Here is a 19,332-nt window from a genome sequence, read left to right as displayed (position 1 = left end):
CTGAAAAACTGAAAAACAAAAAGTAAAAAAAAAAAGAGTTTTTATCTGTTTTTGAAAGCGTTCATCAAACCCAAAGATCCCCAAGCTCAGAAGGAGTTTCAGAGTCTTGGAGCAACTGTTGCAAAAGCACTGTCTGCTTTAGTTTTCAGCCTTGGATGATACACAAGGACCTGATCACATGACCTCAGAGACCTCTGGGGACCTATGGGTGTAAATGTTCTCTGATGTATGCTGGTGTTTGTCCATGCAGAGATCTAAAGGTCATAATCACAATAACATGGACTCTCACATGCATCTCCCCAAACAGCAATTCTTAGTTTGTTAGCAAAAATTCAAATCAAACATCTAATATCTCTCACAGTGATTATACAGTTATAATTTTAGCAATAATTTCTCTGTGGTCAACTGTCCTTTGGTGTTGGGTCAGGAAGGCCATCCGGTGCCAAATCAAACATGCAGAGCTACCCCCTGTTACCCCTCGTGAAGAAGAGGGAGCAGCCGGAAGTAGCTTCATCTCAGTGGTTTCTTATTGCATAAACAGCACATTAATAAGTTAATACGTTAATAAGTCAGTGTTAATAATTTCTTGGTAATATAAAAGTTATTATTATAGTTCCACTACATGGCTCTGTGTGTGTGCTAAAGCGTAAAATCTATAACTATTTTTCAATTAATTGCACTGTTAACGTCATGCCTGCTAAAATTGTCATAAAGACTACAACACATTAGTTGTTTACTTCAAAAAATTGTCAGTGTATTTTTTTTCCAGACTGTTCGTCTGTACTTTAAAGTGTTTGGTTTAGTTAAATGGAATTTTTTAAAATAAAATAATTGTCCTTTAAAGTCGGGCAGGTTATTATCGACCTACCAACCCCACTTCAGATCAGACAAAAGAAAGAGTGTGACACTCCGGCTTCAAATAAACTTCAACTTTGCAACTCTTTGTAATTAAAAAACAGCAATTAAAATGTGTGATTAAAAGTGTAAGTATAATTTTTAAAAAGTACCTTATAAGAGTCAAAGATGGGAGACTTCACGGGGATACGCTTGTCTATAGCGCCCTCTAGTGCCAGAAAGACGCAGCAAGGTGCGATTAATCGTAGTTTATTGTTCCCCCCAAGTGTGTTTGTGGTTTCAATGAGTACGTCCTGTGTATTTTTATAAATTCACGATGTTTTAGGGAAGCTGCTGTCTTAATGTCCTTGCGTGTCGTTCATGGGGGGGACTGGTGAGAGGGGCAGAGAGAGAAAGAGCTGTGGTGGCTAAAAAGTGAAAATGCACTGTGAACGGAGGAGTTCCTGGGAGGTTGGACTGAGCAGGCACCGGCTGCTCTGTGGACACTGCAGTCTGGCACACAGACTGAGGCAGAGCTGCAGGGAGGACGAGTCTCTGAGATCTTGGCCGCACCGGAGCTTTGGTGAAAAGTTTGGGCAGCTGCTGAGCCCCTGAAGGCATCATGGTTGTGTCGGCGCGGAGCTGGGTGGCCAACGAAGGAGGGAAGCACTTCGTCCTGGTGGGGAAAGTTTTTTGTCTGACATTTGAAAACCACCCATCTCCACTTAAATCTGTTAACTGACTCGTTAATATATCTGTTATTTATCTTTAACTTACACAATTCTCCAAGAACGCTCAAATGAATCTGTTGCTGCTCAGTTACTGTGTTTAGTACATGTTGTATCCATGCAGTCTGCTTGGCTATTGTAGGGCAGCTGTGGCCTGAACTCAGATACAGATGTGCACGAGACTTTTACAGGCAATTTCTTGTGCTGTTTGTGATGATGTGTTCCGTGTGTGTGTGTGTGTCTGCGTGTGTGTGGGGGTAGATTCTGTGGCTGGGAGTTAACACCTGGCTGTTCATCAGCACCTTCCTGCTCTACTTCACTGGACAGCAATACCACTACCTCTACAAGATGCTCGGGGTGAGACCTGATACATTTACATGCACTTTCTAGATGTGTTGTTTTGAACCAAGCTTAAAGAAGGAAACGGACCCTTTACTGAGCCCTTACATCAAACCCTTTCTTAACTGCATATGTTTGATTAGACATAAACAGATTTTTCAAGATTTTTATTTTTGTACATCTTGACATGTGAGACAGGAAAAACTCATCAGTGACCCTGAGGGTCATGATATTGTTGATGCCAGCTAACATTCACAAAAGAAAACTGAAAATAACAAGGTCACTCTTAATGATATAAGTAGCAGCTGTGTTTTTACCAGCTGTGAGAAACATATAAGTGACTTTCGTCTTCTGAAATCACGCTTTTTCCTCTGCTCTGTCATTTCCACCATATCATTTGAGATTAGTTATAAATCATGTACCTTCATAAGGCCTACAAAGTGTAGCTCCATGATGTAGTGATTCACATATTTTGGCTGATAAGTGAAAAATCCCTGGTTCTTGTGAGTAAGGGAACCGCTGACAGTAGCTTTATTCAGTAGACCTACAGTGCTCTTCATAATTCCACAACTAAACAAGGTTGTGTGTGTGACTTTTACACTATTTTCTGCGGAAAATTTGATTCTTATTGTTGTTAAGGAAGAGATAAAAGCACCACGTGTATTGGCTTGTTATTGTGACCTCCAGAACCAGGCAGCAGGGACATGAGCTGGGTCAACCAGTCACACACACATAGAATCAGGTTTAGATTTTAATGCCTGCTCGCTCATGTGGTGTAATTTTTGTCACAAGGTCTCAATGGTGTCTCTGTGGGCGTGGGTGTGTGACTCTCGATGCATGCTTGTGTGAGTGAAAAAGTTCCTTGTCTTTGGAAATAATAATTGCAGTCATTACTTCTGCACCAGATCTGTGATTTTCTCCCAAAAATCACATTTTTTATGCAAATATAGCAAAACAAAAGCACTCACCTGGATTCTGTGTTTAAAAATATATCAAATTGTGCTGAACAAACTCCAAACTGATAACTGAAATGTGCCAAGAACAAAGTTTAGCACATATAATACAGTACGAGTATTTGTAAATGAAGTTGTTAAAGCTAGTATGAAAAGCCAGCAGATGAAAAAAACAAAGGTAAAGCTGGAAGTGATAAAATTAGATGTGGCAGCGAGCAGCATGTGCGAGCTATTGCACTGCGTGTACAGTGGATAGCAAAGGGGAGAGAGGGGCAAGTGTGGGCACGCTGCTGGCTTGACTGAATGCCTTACCAGAGGGCTTAAGCTTATGTGTGTGTCTACACGTGTACGTGTGTACATGCAAGACGGAGATGTATTTCGAAGGCAAACTGAATCCAGCTCAAACTTCATATATCCAACTTTTCTCCTTCACCTGTGTAACTCGGGTTTTGGGGATGTACAGAAAGCAGGGAGGATATCAGACCTCCTGCTTGGTTTTGGTGTCAGCTGTTGTTAGTAAGGTATGCTGAGTGAACGTGTGTGTGTGGGAAGTCTTTCAAAGGTGTAGGCGTCTGATTTATAAGCATGCTGGTCTTCCCCCATCATCTGCTATATGTAGATTTTAACTCTTGACCAGTTGTTTCACCACATTCTTATATTTCAGCATCTGTTGTACAGCACACTGTGACAGCTAATCACATGAAACTGGTGACTGACCAGAAGCTGCTGCCGCCTTAAGGAATCACATTGTTTTAAGCGCACTTCCTATATTATGTTGCATCTCTTAAAGCCATCACAAATCTTTACCGCTATTTAAATCCCCCATCCCTTCAAAGGCTGGACTCCAGTTTCAGACGCGCTCTCCGTCTTTGATCTGTGCTTACCTTCATCTCTCACACCAGTCATTTCAGTTTCTTGGGGATAATCAGAAGAGACGGCACCTGCAGCGCACGCTCAGGCTGCCAAGAAAGTGTTTAAATGTGCTGTGTTTACAAGATGCCAAAGGACGTCCGGCTTTTAAGCTTGAAAACAGCTTCGATTGTCGAGCTCTAAGATTAAGATTTGTAAAACCACATTACACAGCAGACGTCCCCCCTGTGTCGCTTCAGGTAAACTGTCCACTTGTCATCAACTTGTTAGGGGCCTCTACTTAACCTGCTCTGTACTGAAAGGATGACAGACTGTAAAACTTGCAAGTGGTGGCAAAACAGTGGTGTAGTCAGAAGAGTCTTTGAGTGTATACTTAGAGAATAAACAGTGTTTTCCAGTCTTTTTAAATCCCTTTTTAAAGCCAAAAACTGGATGACTTTCAAAATAAATGAATGTCTTCCATTTAAAGACTAACAGACCCCTAAAGGGGTCCTTAGCTCTCTATTCTGAGAAAGACAAAGGTAGTTTTATCTATTCTGAGAAAGACAAAGGTAGTTTTATCTATTCTGAGAAAGACAAAGGTAGTTTTATCTAGCACTACGAGCTATTCAATTGGCCATGATTGAATAGCTGATATCTGAATGGGAATAATCAAAAATGTGCACCTTAATCCACCAGGCCACTTTACACCCACCAAATGAGGCCTAGTGTTGGCAACTTGCCTAACAATGTATGTGTGTGTGTGTGTGTCTGTGTGTGTGTCTTTCCCAGCTAGGATTGTGCATCAGCAGGGCATCTGCAACTGTGCTAAACCTGAACTGCAGCTTGGTGCTTTTGCCCATGTGTCGCTCTCTGGTGACCTTTGTACGAGGAACACGGATGGTAAGAAGTACTACAGCTCGGATGGATCATTGGAGATTTTAGGGACGGGAAGAAGAACTTCCAAGTGGGTTTGGTTGTATCAGTGAAAACAGGTTGTGGGGCTTATTCTGTAAAAGCGACTCATATATTGTAAAAGAACTGCTAAAAAATACAGAGGCAAATATGAATATAGAAACATAAAAGGATTGCAGTCTTGATTAGGGTAGAAGGAAGAGGATTAGTTGGTGTTTTCATTGAATCCCAGCCACGTGAATAATACTATTGTCTGTGTGACACACACACTGATGCAGATATCAAGCAGAAAGACACGCAGACTGCTGGACAAGTCCAAGACCTTTCATGTGGCGTGTGGCGTTGCCATCTGCATCTTTTCTGGTAAAAGCTGTCACTCGTCACCCTGCCTCATATTCATTCATGTATCACTGTGTGCCTGTCTGTGTTAGTCTGTGTGCTGAATGTGTACACATGAATCCATGCTGGCTCAGCATTTCTGCTGAACCAGCTGTGATGCTCTTCTTGCTGTTTGTGTTTCTTTTTACTGTCTACGTGTCTGTGTGTATGTTATTCTTATGGGTCTCCTATGACATCATGGGAGCCGCAAGCAGCTGTGGGTCCAGTGGCTCTCTTCTTTGCAGGGGTCTTCCTCTTATTCATTCATATGTTTCTGGGAAGCCTGACCGGCATTGCTGTTTCTTATGGTTACTTGCATGTGTCACAAAAAGCTGAACCGCAGGTAAAGTTAGTGGTAAGCCACATGCTGTGAGCTTTCCTGCAGCAGAGATTCGGGCATTGTAAAAAGGTCCTGCCTCGCTCTAAATATCTGACTAATTAAAGTGATTAATGGTGGTTGCGGAGACGAGCTGGCCAGACGATGATTGTCAAAATTATGCATTACTGATTACTGATAAAGTGATAAATAAGGCCATTCATTCATCAGCTGAGAGTGTTTAACCAATCAAACTGCGTTACTTGATTGCTTATTAAGCAGGTTCATCTCCATGGAAGAGAAAGACTGATGTTCACCAGCTTACATTCATACATCAGCATGCTAACTCGCATTAAATAGAAACAGAATGCCTGTATTTTCTTCAGAGCACATTTTATCACGGCCCATATAACAGTTGGAGTGACATTTTACTTAAAACCAAAATGGTCAGAAAGAAGCAATCCATTATCTGGGGACTGGGAACGTCGGTTAAAATCTTCCATTCTGTGGTTTCACGGATATTCCAGCCTGGGTTGATCGGCTGAGATTTTGGCAGCAGAATGACAGAAATTTAAAAAATTAAAAAAAAAACTTCCAATGCTGACATCTGTTCTTTGCCTGTAAACTTAAGTTCTTCTTTTATCTTCATCATCACTCACCTCTCAACTCATTAAACATTACTCAGCAGTTCCCTATGCATATGCGTCCCCCCGCCCCCAACCCCGGGGCAAAGTTCTCATGTGCTGAAAAACAAAACTCAGAGACAACAAATGACAACAAAGGGAGGCAGCGGGAGAGACAGACGGAGAGGAGGAGGAAAGAAAAGAGAGCAATAGAGGAGGCAGTGGGAGTGACGAAGGATGCGAGTAGGGAAAATAGGACCCTTGTGTCTCGTGATCACACCCTCTAATTCCATCAGCTGTTGAACAACTGCGTGGTTTGGCCATGATGTCAGCTAGGAGTGTGTGTCCTGTGTGTGTGTGTGTGTGTGTGCCAGCTAGTAAGTGGGGAGGTTGTTTTGCTGAGTTTTTGCTGAATAGACAAAGAAATGTTTGTATGAGTTTCTGACGGCAGTTCATTTGAACATGTATAATTAAGTGAGAGCGTGTCTGTTTGAAGTCTTGTATGTGCGCACTAAATGTGTTTTAAATCAGCACAGTGTAACGTTTTGTTTCTCCTCTAGTTATGCACGTTTCTGCCCACCTGGTTAATGTTGTCAGATTCAGTGTGAGATACTCAGATGACTTTCCGGCTCTCAATTTGGCTCGCTACAGAGGAGAGGTGAGACTCAAGCACACCCCCATGAACTCACCATCACAGTGACACGTCCCACCGCAAATCCTGTGCTTCCAGTTTCAAGACATGCTTGAAACCTGTTGTCTGACCACATCTGGAGCACATGAGCAAAACAGTCCTGCACACCTGGTCATTCACAATGTAAAACATCCACTAAAAGAAAACATGATTGCTGGATTGCCAGATGATTAACTGTCTTTTATATCAAAGCTTAAGCTACTGTTACATAATCAGAGAAGCATTCATTGTGAAGCACACCAATCTCTAAATCTGAAAGCATCAACCTGTTTGAGCAAGTGAGGGAAATATCCAAATATGTCCACACTTTTAGCCAAAGCTAGTCGTCTGGAGATTTTGTCTGCTGATTAGCTCACCTTCAAGAACATTCTAGAAAGTCACCAGCTGAAGTGATGTGTTGGAAAGAAGCCTGCAGACAGTTTTCTCTCCAAAGCACAGACTTGGCTTCCTCTGTGAGATCAAAAACTCTTCATCGGTCCTCACAGAAACAGATGCAGAAGAGTGAACACAATTCTTATTTTCTGCTTTCTTTCCTAGGACCCCATGCTGATTATTCTGACCACAAGTAAGGACTACTCTTTGTCATGCACTATGGTACAGATTAGTGGCTTTAGAAAGAATAGGAAGTCATGTTGTGTTTTTGAAATTCAGTTTTTATATTAAATTAAATGGCAAATATTGCTTTAAACGTGTGAGCAGACAATTCCCTTATGTGTATTTTTATATGTATGTTTGTGACCCCTAAGTACTTTGTTGGCTTTGTCTCCATTCTGTAACTGAGTTATTGTCTTTAGTCCCAGGAGTCACTGGTGTGCTGCTGGTCCTCATCCTCTTCCTGATGTTCATATCCTCCTCCTACTGTGTACGGTAGGCTAAATCAGACCACCATTATAATAGTCATCATAGTCTTTGTATTAATAGAAGCGAGGAAAGAACCCTCATAGACTTGATGAGCAACTGTAATTGGGATGAATTGGAGCCCGGCTCCACGTCTCCGCTCCTCGATACAAACATGATTTGTATTTATGTCTGTCTGTCAGACAGAAGGCGAGACATCAGTATCTCTGTGTTGTGTTTCTTCGCTTTTCTCTTTCTGTCTGAGCTCATGACTCATTTTGTGTTAGTCAAAGTGAAATGTAAGCTGGAGACCATGAGGAGGCACAATAACAGAAGGTTGTGGGAGAGAAAATCACAGCTCTGTCCTTATTCAGGTCATAGTGGGTCACTCACTATACGTGTATTAGTCTTCCGAACGGTCTCCCTGATTTCCTCGGTAATTGAACAGGGGATAAGAGGCTTTTCCAGACCACTTAAGGCTTTAGATAAGAATTTGGCTAAGTGGCTGGAGTGGTGGGATGATGGCGGCTGCACAGCAGAAGAATACCTGCTTAATGAGTCAGTGATCCACGGATATGAACTTACTTTAGTCTCCAAGGTTATTTATGTTTTACGGATTGCAGTACCTTCATGTCTGCTCCCTGTTGCCTTTAACATTAGAAAGTGTTGAGTTGTGAGAAGCTTTGCGTTACGATGCCCATGGAGGAGAAAATGTGTGCTCTATGAGCTCATCTAACGACTTTGAAGAGAAGCCCACTTTTACAGCTTAATGTAAAAAAAAGAAAAAGTCACGGGCCACAGTGTTTAATTTATTTCAAGTGAGAATATGCATGAAATGAATTCCAAGATGCAATAATTTTATGTATTTATTTTTTGAAATGGAACTTTCCTCTCCAAAAATTCCTTCCACTTTCCCAGGAATGATAGATTGGGAGAGCTTGAGTAATCTCTTCTAGCATCATTCCACTTCATGATCAAGTACAGTTAACTCAGACAAACAACAGAGCTTTGTACTGCATGCCAGAGAGCGATACGTTGCTCTAATAGTTTCTCTTTTAAGTTCTTAAAAGAGATTTATGCTGTGTTTAGTTGTTGTTTCTGGAGAATGATTGACAGATTAAGCTATGTTTTGGTTAGTACAGAACCAGAAGAATCGTATGACATTGTTGGGTGTAACAGGATATCTTAGCCACGTTGTGTATATCTTAGTTACCATTAAAAAAGAGCTGCATTCGAAAAGGGAGAATACAGAGCTTGGTTGTTGTCTGCAGTGTTTATGGGGGGGTTGTTCTGTGTAACGACCTCTTTACTGATCTTTGATGTTCTCCTCACTCAGGCTCTGAGCTGGGAGTCTGTACATCATGTCCTTAGTAAACTCTGATCGTCTTGTAATTTATTACAGCATGTCCAACTATGAGATCTTCTGGTACACACACAACCTCTTCATTGTTTTCTACGTCATCCTGATGATACACATGGTTGGGTAGGTAGCACTAACAGTGCATGTGGGTGTTTGGGTTTCCCCTCTACACTTATGCAACACACAGAGTCATTTGTTTTTCCAAGGAACTGAAAGTCTTTCAGGTGAAATTCAAATGCAGGTACTAGTCATCCCATTCAGCCAAGTGCTTGTTCGCGCCTGTTTTTACTTCTGTGTGGTTGAACTGTCAGCCCCTAGTTTTCATTTTAAATCTATTTTGCCTGAGTAGTCGTAAAAGAGTGATGAGTAAATGTGCTAAAGTGTGACTGATGAAAACATTATGTTGTTTTCATCAGTGGAGCTCTAAAGTATCAGACCAACATAGAGGCACACCCCCCTGGTTGCTTCAGAGCCAACCAGAGCAGCACCGAGCAGCAGGGAGATGAACTGGACACGAGTGAAGAAGAGGAGAGGCGATGCAACGAGGACGCTCGCTTCCAGCCACATTATCCCCAGGTCAGAGTGTGTGTGTGTGTGTGTGTGTGTGAGTGGTCCAGGCATGTGTGTTATGAGCATATTTACATGTGTTTGTGTTTTGGTTTGAGTTGAAGGAAATGTTTGTTTAAGTCTTCGTCAGTGTTTTAGGGTTTGTGGTTGGGGCTTTTGGATGAATGCTGGGTATTTGGGAAGTGTTGGTAGGAGCTGGTCCCATTGAGCAGGGGTGTAATACTGCTAGGGAGGGGCTGCATCCTTTCTCGACATCAAGGCCTGTTTTTGTGTGTGTTTCCTCCTGCGTGTGTGATGATGTGTTTGCACTTGGTCGTTAAGCAACGAGCTGGTTCCATAAATCCCCCCTTAAGTACAGTTGTGCTCCCAGGGCTTTACTGAAGCTGCGAGCAATTAGTCTGTTACAGGTAACTGCTAACAGAAAGGAAGAGAAAAACCTCACACTGTGATATCAGTCGATTTAGTATTTATTCTTGTGAGCGTACTCTCTCTTTTCAGCTGGATTTGATTCAGTCTCCTCGGGTTATTGTGATGGGGAACAGGCTGATGGAATTACAAAGCTTTGATAGAAAATACCTGGTACACATTTCTGTACTAACATTCGCCGACTTAGATACAGTCCCGAGGGAAAATTCGGCTGCTGTAGTTTGAATGGCCTTTATTATGCAAAGTTTCCAGTCGCCAAGCCTCATGATTCAAACCACTTTTCAAATACTGATACCACCAGAACAGCGGCAGCAGTCATTGGTTTGCTTACAGTGCTGCACGAAAGTATTTGCCCCCTTTGTGGGAGTAAATACAAAATGCACTTTTTAAATAAAGACTTAACTGACTGGGCAAAATAAATGAAATCACTCTCTGCTTGTTAAATCGTGAATTAACTGCGATAAAGCAGAGTTTCTGGAAAGCTAGCCTCACTCAAGCCTGATAGCTCCCAGACCTGTTGAATCAAGAAATCACTTAAATACAGCCTGTCTGACAAAGTGAAGTAAAGTGAAAGATTTTAAAAAATGACACATCATGTCATGATCTTAAGAATCTCAAGATAAACAGCAAAGTCACTGATATCTTTCAGTCTGGAAAGAATTACAAAGCAATTTCTAAGATTTTGAGAGTCCAGAGAACCACACTAGGAGCCATTATCTACAAAAAAGACCAAACAAAGTTGGAACCAACAAAACCTTTTCTTTCTGTAGTCCACTCGTTTCAGTAACCAGGAACTGTGATGGATCATGAGCCACATGAGCTATTAAGTCATTGATTTTTCAGATCTTTCCTTTTATGTGACAGTGTTGGGGTCACACCAGAGTAACTGCTGAGATCTTGTAACATAGTGACATCGCAAAAAAAATAAACTCAGGAGAGCAACACACATGACATAAAGCTGTCTTTGTGAAACTGCTTTCATTATCTATCCCATATGCCTGGTTTGTGCTGTGTTGTTTCTGTAGACGTGGCTGTGGGTGTCTGGTCCTCTCTGTCTCTACTGTGTGGAGCGTTTCTACCGCTACATCCAGAGCCGTGACCCCGTTACCATAGTGACAGTCATCAGGCACCCTTGTGATGTCGTGGAGTTGCGCATGCTGAAAAAGAACTTCAAAGCTCGACCTGGACAGGTGAGTTGGTCAAATATCCGCTGCTTTTTGGAGAGAAGGGAAATTCCACTCGTTTGATTCATCTGATGATTTCTTTCTCTCGACATACCCCCTCTCTAATCCCCCCGTCCTCCTTCTTTTACATCCTGCTGGCTCTCTGCGACTTCCCGTCCTCCTCTTTTTTCTCAGCATATCCTTCTTAACTGCCCAGGTGTCTCCTCATTTGAGAACCATCCCTTCACGCTCACAATGGTAAGACCTACTGCAGCCCGCTTTAACGCATTCCCCTGTCGTGACACAGTGCAAGCACACATATATTCTGTATACACATGTGAATGCAGATGTTTATTAGTAGATACTCAACACACCCTCTGCTGATGACTGGCACTTGACTGACACCTGGGCTGTGCAGTAATATTGTGTTTCACGCTGTGTATTGATGCTTACGGGATTAGTTCAGATTCCATGATACAGTAGGAGAAGATAAAGAAATCCCTGTATGCTCGCACAGCAGGAAGGGATGGAATCATTTACACACACACACACACACACACACACACACGCAGCCACATACAAAACCCCCTGATTCCCACAAAGGAGCACAATAACTGTGCATGCCTATGCCTGGTGTGTTATAGAGCTTTGAGGAGGAGGGTAGAGAATCACTCTGACAGAGAGCAGACAGACCCCTGAGGCTAGTAACACTGTCTGCCAACAGGAAGGCCGTGCGTGTGTGTGTGTCCATCAATGTGTGTGTGTGTGTAGATTGTTAAATTTAGTGAAAAGAGCTGTAGCTATGTATTGTATATGTGCTGACCCATGTGTTTGTGTGTATGCCAGTTTTTCTTGTGTTAGCTGCACGTGTCTCTGTGTGTTAACGTGTGTGTTTGTATTTTGAGTAACTGTCAGCCCTTTAACTCCTCACAGTGTCCCACAGAGAACAAGGAAACTTTGGGCATCCATCTGCGAGTTGTGGGAGACTGGACTGGTGGGCTCACACATACACACACACACACACACACACAGAGAAAAGAGTGACACACAGTTTCTATTCCCTATCAAAGCTGACAGGATGCAAGCTGTTTTGTTTTGTTCTCTCTGCTGAGGACACATTTCTGAAGAGCTGCATTCTGATGTGTGTAATCATCCCCTGTTTTTTTCTCCTTGTGTGTGTGAGTGAGAGTGTGCAAGACTCCTTCTTTACCTCAAGGCCAAGATTGTTCCCACAGGTTCATCATCTTCCTAGATGACACATTAGTTAATGGAGTTCAAGAATGTTAAAAATGGCAAGAATGCAGTTTTTACCATTCTTGAACTCCATTAACTAATAAAACCAGAACGAGGACTTGATGTCATTTGGACACAGTATGTGCAGTCTGTTCAGGAAAAGGGACTGGTTACCATGCAGCCAACTTTAAGGAAATATCTTTTAGTGGAAGTTCTGGCTAAAACACTTACTGTCCTTTCCACTTGCTTTGGTACACACCCTAATACACACCAAGGGAAGTTAATCATCCTGGATGACAGGATGAAATGAGAAGGACAGAAATGATGTACTGAAAGGGCCTACATCTCTGCATGGTAACGATATCTGTACTTTTAGTTGCATTGCTCATGACCAGTGTTGGGACATATATCACATATAGATACTGTTGCTAGATTTATTTTGAAGCAGCTCCATATAAGGTTTTTCTAAGCATTTTGATCTTTTGAGCACAAGCTTCTCCCTCAGCCTTTTTGTCCCGCATCAGTGTATTTTTGTTTGTTTATCTTGTATCCTCCAACTCTGCATTTTTTTCTGGTTATATTTAATATCATAAAAGGATGACTGATGGGGCTTTGTACTGATATGTGGCATATGTGAGGTTACGTTGCAGTCATTAGTTGTTTCTGAAATTTAGGCACGCTGAGGATAAACACTAACGTGATGCAATGAGTACTGCAGCTCATTAGTCCTGACATGGAGTACATGAGTAATTCGATTTTTAACCTCCCCAGGTATGTGTGTGTCAACATCTGAAAACGGTCTATAATGGGAACAAGAACAAAATCAGAAATGTATTTTCATTTTCAGTACTTATGATCAGTGACAGATGACACTGCCTGTCACTTTCCAGCATTCCAGTAGGCCAATCAGCACCATCCATTCAGAGTAAAAATTAATACTAACTAAATAAAAGACAAATGAACCATATTCAGAGCAACAGCAGACTCATAAATAATTTCTAGAAATATATGCTTGTCTGATTGTTCATTTGAGAATTCCCCACAAAGGTGAGATGTGCATATTTTTTTAACTTGTTGAATTGCAGCTTTGCACCAGGACTGCTGTCTGCCACATCCTGCAGCTATAAAGTGTGTTTTTGAGTGGAAAGATCAGTACTGACATTCATGAGTTAGGACCTGTAGCCTATGATGCTGGAAATGTGTTACAGGCCAATTAATTTTCAAAAATTTATGAACTCTTACTGGGAATTTATGCTTCAGTAGGAAATTCATGCCGTAGCTACTTTGTAACTGCAAACACTTCTAAAACCCTATAACCCTACCTGCAACCTAATCTGACGTGCAACTCCTTGGAAATGTAAGAACACGTCACCTTGACGCAGCCTGCAACTTAAACTAACAACTATTGCAACCATTGATTCCTCTTGTCCATTTCTGCCTTCTTTTTCTCAGTTTTTGAATAAATCGGTGAAAGAATAAGGATATTAGTGCATTACAAGGAATAATAATCATATCATCAATATAAGGGTTTCAAGGGACTCGAAGGGACAGGATGAGGAGGTCGGACAATTTAGAGGGCGTCAGAATAGAGCTGCTGCTCCTGCACATCGAAAAGAGTCTGCTGAGTTAGTTGAGGGATCTGACTAGGATGCTTCCTGGACGCCTCCCAGGTGAGGTATTTGTAGTATGTCCTAGTGAGAGGAGACCCCTGGGGCAGAACCAGGACTCGCTGGAGAGATTACATCTCACAGCTGGCGTGGAAACAATTCTGTGTCACCCTGGATGAGCTGCAGGAGGCTGAGGTGATGCAAGTCTGGGATTCTCTGCTCAGACTCATGCCCCTGCAACTTGGACCCAGATAAGCAGTAGAAAATGAATAGATGGAAGTTACATTGACAGAAGCATTATGTATCTAAATATTCTAATAGGCTTGAGAGTATATGTGACCATTAGGAGATCCCTCTGGTTTTTTCACAAATCACACCATGCCTGAAACGATCTCCTCTCCTCTGTCCTCAGAACGATTCACACAGCTGCTGCTTCCTGAGCCAAGGATAGACATGGAGATCCTTCCCATGGCCCAAAAGAGGAGATACCCCAAGTACGTTTCTGTGTGTGTCTGCTTAAATAATGTGGCTGACTTGATTTCTCATGAAGGCTCAGAATCCCAGAATGGCTTAAGGTTTCAACCTTTTGACCTCTGACTCAGTGCTCTTCCTGCTCTGTGTTTGATAGACAGTCAGATGAGTTAAACAAACCATCAAAGGCCCAAACCCCCTTGGTCTCCTGTGTTGGAACAAATTTCATTTTTTTAAAAATAATGGAATATATTTTGACCATGAATATAAATATTTCAGAAGTGTTACAGATTCCTGTATTCATGATTATGTGACAGTAATGGCAAACCTCACAAACCACGCCTCATATGGATGGCCCTCATGTTATTTATCTTTTATGTAGTTTCATGTGTGATATCTTCTCAGTATTCTGTGTTACATTGAGTTAAGTTTGTGTCTAATTTTTTGTGTGTGTATTCTTGATCACACAAGAGAGCGAGCAGCTGTTGTGGAGATATTTATGTATTTGGGGGATTGCTGTCTATTTGTCAGTTCACACACACCAGAGCACAGACAGACAGACACACGCACACACACACACACACACACACAGACACACACACAACTGCACCCAGACTAGGATTTCAAATGCAGGATGTTTATGTGTGTTTGACCCAAGGGAGAAATATAATTGCATATGTGTATATTTATCTTGGTAGCTTCTCAACCAACGATCTTTTGTTTTCTTTGTGTTGTTGTTTTTTTTGTCCACATTGTATGTTCAGAGTTTATGTTGATGGGCCATTTGGAGGTCCGTCAGAAGAGGTATTCAACTATGATGTCAGTCTTTGTGTTGCCGGCGGAATAGGAGTCACCCCGTTCGCCTGTGTGCTGCGGGCGCTGCTGTGAGTTCTTACAAAAATATATTATATGCTTATAAATGATGCACAGACTGGGCATTTATTAATGGACTTCTTCCTTCCTTCCTGCTGTACACCTAGTGATGGCTGGATGGGTTTCAGGTTGCAGAGGTTGTATTTTGTGTGGGTCTGCAAGGAACTCCAGTCGTTTTACTGGTTCGCAGAGCTGCTGTGTGCTCTGCATCGCAAGGTCAGGACAAACTCTGGCTGTTAGAACCTTCATGTTATATGAATCATGCTGGAATTAAATGGCAAGCTATAATTCAAGTTTTCTAAATGTTTGTGGCATTCGGCAGACGAAGGTCAGAGGTGTATGTGTCTGTGAGACAGCAGAAGTTGTAGACTTGAGCAAAAAGCCTCTGTTTTTTGTTTGCTGGGTTTCACACAGTCTTGAGGCTGTTTGTAGTCTCGCCTCTGCTTCTGTATTTCAGAAAAATCTAGAAAATAAATGCTGCATTTATATCCTGTATCGTACTTTATGAATGAAATCAAATACACATCAGCAACACTACAAACCATGTTTTTCATTTAGCTCTGGAACGAAAACAGACCGGACTACTTTAATCTGAAACTGTATATCAGTCAACCAGACAGCTTGCAGGTAATTGTGGCACACACACACACACACACACACACACACACACACACACACACACACACACACACACACACACACACACACACCAGTGTTTCTCTTTGCTAATCTTGTAATTTTATTGTATTTCATTGTCACTTGCTCTTCTCGGTTTATCTTTTGTTAGATTTTAAGAACTCCACCCACTAGAGGGCGGTGCTTTACAAACAGAGAGAAGCTACAGCGCACAGTTTAAAGTGTATCTGTTGCATGTTTTCCAGACTGTTCCATTAAAGCAAAAGCTTTTGTTCTTCTAGGAAATGTAACAGCCAACCAATATAGAAAAAAAATAATTCTGTTATATTAGTTTATCGAAAACATTTTGAGGAGTTTTGAACGTATTCGTGCGACTCTCGCGGTGGACGTCTGATTACGAAGTTTACGTCAGTCGGACCCAACCGGACCCTTGCTTATTTTAAACTGTCCGGAGCCTCGAGTCCTCTGGGGTCCTCTCTGGTCCGAGCACCTACTTCATTCATTTTTTTAAAATTTTGTGACCTCGGTGACTTGTCCACCGAGAATTTACATTACCGTATAGAAACTAAGCGTGCGGCCCGAGCGGCGAGCTTCAAAGACGTATAACAGGAAGTAGTTAGCCCTCGATTCTGAAGCTAGCCGTGTCCGCTACGGGACATACAATGGACTTATTGACATAAATATACATTACAAATAGGCATAACGTCACAATGACCGACTTCTGTTTTTGTATGGCATACGCCGAATTCTTGCTATCTCCTCGTTAGTATAGTGGTTAGTATCCCCGCCTGTCACGCGGGAGACCGGGGTTCGATTCCCCGACGGGGAGACGACGACTTTTTATCCGTTTAGCATCACACAACATCGCTGGGTGTTCCCATCAGCCTTGGGGTTACTCAAAAATGTTTGGCACATTATTCATTGCTTTTCTCAAAAATAACAGGATACATTATTTAACTACTTAGCCAAGAAAGTAATTTGTTAAACTACTCTTTACATTACTGTGGACTGTGGTTGTTGCGGTCCTGGACGCAGATTGCATTTGAATTGCCCTTTTTTGCAATAAAAATAAAATAAATGTCCAAAAGCTCCAAATTTCCAACTGTGTTAAGGTTCACCAAACCAGCCAGTTTATTGGTTGATTCCCATTTCATTTACATTCACCTTTTTGTGACTAAATTTCCTTTGCTCTACTAACAGTAGACTGACACAGCTATGTCCAGCACTGGTGGCCCTTAAATTAGATACCACATTCTTTTAGCCTCTAGGAGAAAATAGGAGAAAAAAACAGACTTTTTCACTTTTTTGATTTAGAGAGATGTACACTTTATCTGATAGAAGTCTCAAACAAAAAATGTTTCTCATAAACAGTATAAATGTTTCTTTGTTATGTTTTTTTCTGTAGTAGTAATAGCATTAACTTTATGTAACATCTAATGCAAATGTGAATTCAAAGCATCCTAGTTTTTTATACTTTTTTTGCAGAGCATGTCTGAGGAGAAGTACCGCCCACTCACATCAAGGATGCAGATTGGTCGGCCCAGGTGGAAGTTACTCTTTGATGAAATTGAAAAATCCAACAAACAGTGAGTACAGTGGGACTATCCAGTGAGTCTCGTAGCTGTAGAAACGTGTATATAACATTGTTGTTAAAATTGATTTCTCTGTGGTTTCAGTAAACGTGTTGGTGTTTTCTGCTGCGGACCGAAGGGCATCTCCAGGACTCTCCACCGACTGTGTAACTCACCTCAATACAATGGAACAACATTCGAATTCAACAAAGAGTCGTTCAGCTGATTAAACTTTAGAGCTGGTGCTACACTGTCAGGGCATATCAGTAGAAGTCATCTACTTTGGGGTAGATGGCTTCTCATTCAATCATGGGAAAAGTTTTTAGTTAAATTAAAGTTCTTAGTACCTTTGGACAATCATGGTTGCTTAAAAAAATCTTGGATGGATTTTCATTTGATATAAATACTGACTGTAAAGTTAAATAATGATAGACTATTTATATTCAATCTCTGTACATGTTTTCTAAAGGTCTGGCACATCGAAACAGCCTGTTGGGTGCTTTAAATAAGCTTCGACTTTGGTTTGTGACCCAATCAACATGTGAGAAAAGCTTGGAGTCTCCCGAAGCTTCTGTATCATCCCTGCCCTGTTGCACCCCTCTGTGGAGTAAAATTGCATTCTCATGTTGGAGTCGAGTGTGAGGAAAAAGGTGTGACTCACCGTGATCTTATCACAGTATTAAGAGACTTAAGAGCCAAGCCCCCACCTAGTTCTAAATATCCAAAATATATGGATATCTTCTACATCCAGAATCAACTGGCCCAACATTTGTTTTGTCAGCATCTAAAATATACTGCTCACACATTCTTAATTCTTGCTTATTACCAAGTTGTAATTACCCTGGATTTGTCGATGAACGCTGACTAAATGATGATCACATTCTTCAAATACAGTGCTTAACAAATTTATTAGACATTAAACCACTGAAACTGATTTCTCTGTTCAGGTAATTAAGTGTAATTTGGTATCGTACTCAAATAATAATATTAATAATGTGCTTTACTATTTTTTCATACTTTTGTAAAGCAGTAAACCTGAAAATGAATGGATAATAACAATAATTATATTTTAGCATTAAAGGTATTTCTATTAAAGAACATGTGCATACTGGTGAATCAACTATTACAGCAACATAAAAATGATTTTAGTAATTACCAGTACTGTTAATTTAGGGCAACTGTGGGCTAAATTTACACTGGGGCGATGGTCGAAGAAAATTGTCAAGCAGTGTATGTTTAGCATGCATGTTAGATTTAAACGCTCAGAAAAGGGGGCAAGGATTTTAGGTCTCTGCAGATTGTTACGGGTCTGTATGTTTCTCTCACTGTGGAAGGATTTGTAGACAGCCTGGAGGGAAGTGTGACATTTGACAAAACTAAGAGGCAGAAAAAAGTATTACAACACTTATCTCAGAGTCTGAGGCAGTGTGGTTTAAAAATGGGCACACGATGATGCAGTCTTTACACACCACTACACCTCAAGCTTTTTTTTACTTTTTTTTTTGTTGCTTACTTTATTTATATTGTTTAAAATAAATGTACAATTTGACATGTCAAGGTTTTGCAGGATTTTGGCAATCTTTACTGAGTCTACTCACAGGTATATAACGGAAGCATATTTCAGGTTATGATGATTTACTGGTTTACTTTAGTATTTGTCATGTTTAAAACCTCTGATTTTTTTTGAATGCCACAAACTGGAGACTGGAGGTTTCTACAAAGAATAAACATCTTGATTTTTTTCTGATCAACTGAGTAAACGTTGTAATTATAATTTGAAATTGTTGACATTTATCTAAATCTTTAAGATCAACTTTCTTTTTTGGCACAAGTATGAAATAAATGGTTTATATTTATTACATCTTTATTAAATGTACTGTTTTCAATCATTGAGTGATTTAGTTTTACATTTATTTATAATTGAAACTACACATTTCTAGTCGTAATGACCACTCAAACATC

At 41.0% G+C, this 19,332-nt stretch overlaps 1 protein-coding gene and 1 non-coding gene across 4 annotated transcripts; both read left to right on the top strand.

The window, feature by feature from the left end:
• Positions 1 to 1,118: 1,118 nt before the first annotated feature.
• LOC102292842 (NADPH oxidase 4) lies at positions 1,119 to 19,226 on the top strand. 3 transcript variants are annotated; one of them, XM_042228748.1, is made up of 18 exons: positions 1,119 to 1,513; positions 1,824 to 1,919; positions 4,496 to 4,606; positions 4,897 to 4,981; positions 6,496 to 6,593; positions 7,164 to 7,191; positions 7,421 to 7,493; positions 8,866 to 8,946; positions 9,240 to 9,399; positions 10,842 to 11,006; positions 11,175 to 11,237; positions 11,913 to 11,973; positions 14,232 to 14,313; positions 15,055 to 15,174; positions 15,271 to 15,379; positions 15,722 to 15,790; positions 17,285 to 17,385; positions 17,476 to 19,226. In XM_042228748.1, exons 1-18 carry the CDS (start codon positions 1,457 to 1,459, stop codon positions 17,594 to 17,596), a joined length of 1,680 nt encoding a protein of 559 aa, XP_042084682.1. In that variant the 5' UTR covers positions 1,119 to 1,456; the 3' UTR covers positions 17,597 to 19,226. The 3 variants fall into 3 exon arrangements, with proteins under 3 accessions (XP_042084682.1, XP_042084683.1, XP_042084684.1); XM_042228749.1 differs by having other exon boundaries at positions 1,485 to 1,513; positions 1,824 to 4,245; positions 4,276 to 4,606; XM_042228750.1 differs by lacking the exon at positions 1,119 to 1,513 and having other exon boundaries at positions 1,823 to 1,919; positions 4,500 to 4,606.
• trnad-guc lies at positions 16,557 to 16,628 on the top strand. Its single transcript has one exon. It is a non-coding gene; the product is annotated as a tRNA-Asp (tRNA).
• Positions 19,227 to 19,332: the final 106 nt, after the last annotated feature.

Source organism: Haplochromis burtoni, unplaced genomic scaffold (genome assembly GCF_018398535.1).
Source record: "Haplochromis burtoni strain Fernald_Lab_line unplaced genomic scaffold, NCSU_Asbu1 Contig_346, whole genome shotgun sequence".
In the NCBI taxonomy this organism is placed as follows: Eukaryota; Metazoa; Chordata; class Actinopteri; order Cichliformes; family Cichlidae; genus Haplochromis; species Haplochromis burtoni.
This window is presented reverse-complemented; position numbering and strand designations above follow the sequence as displayed.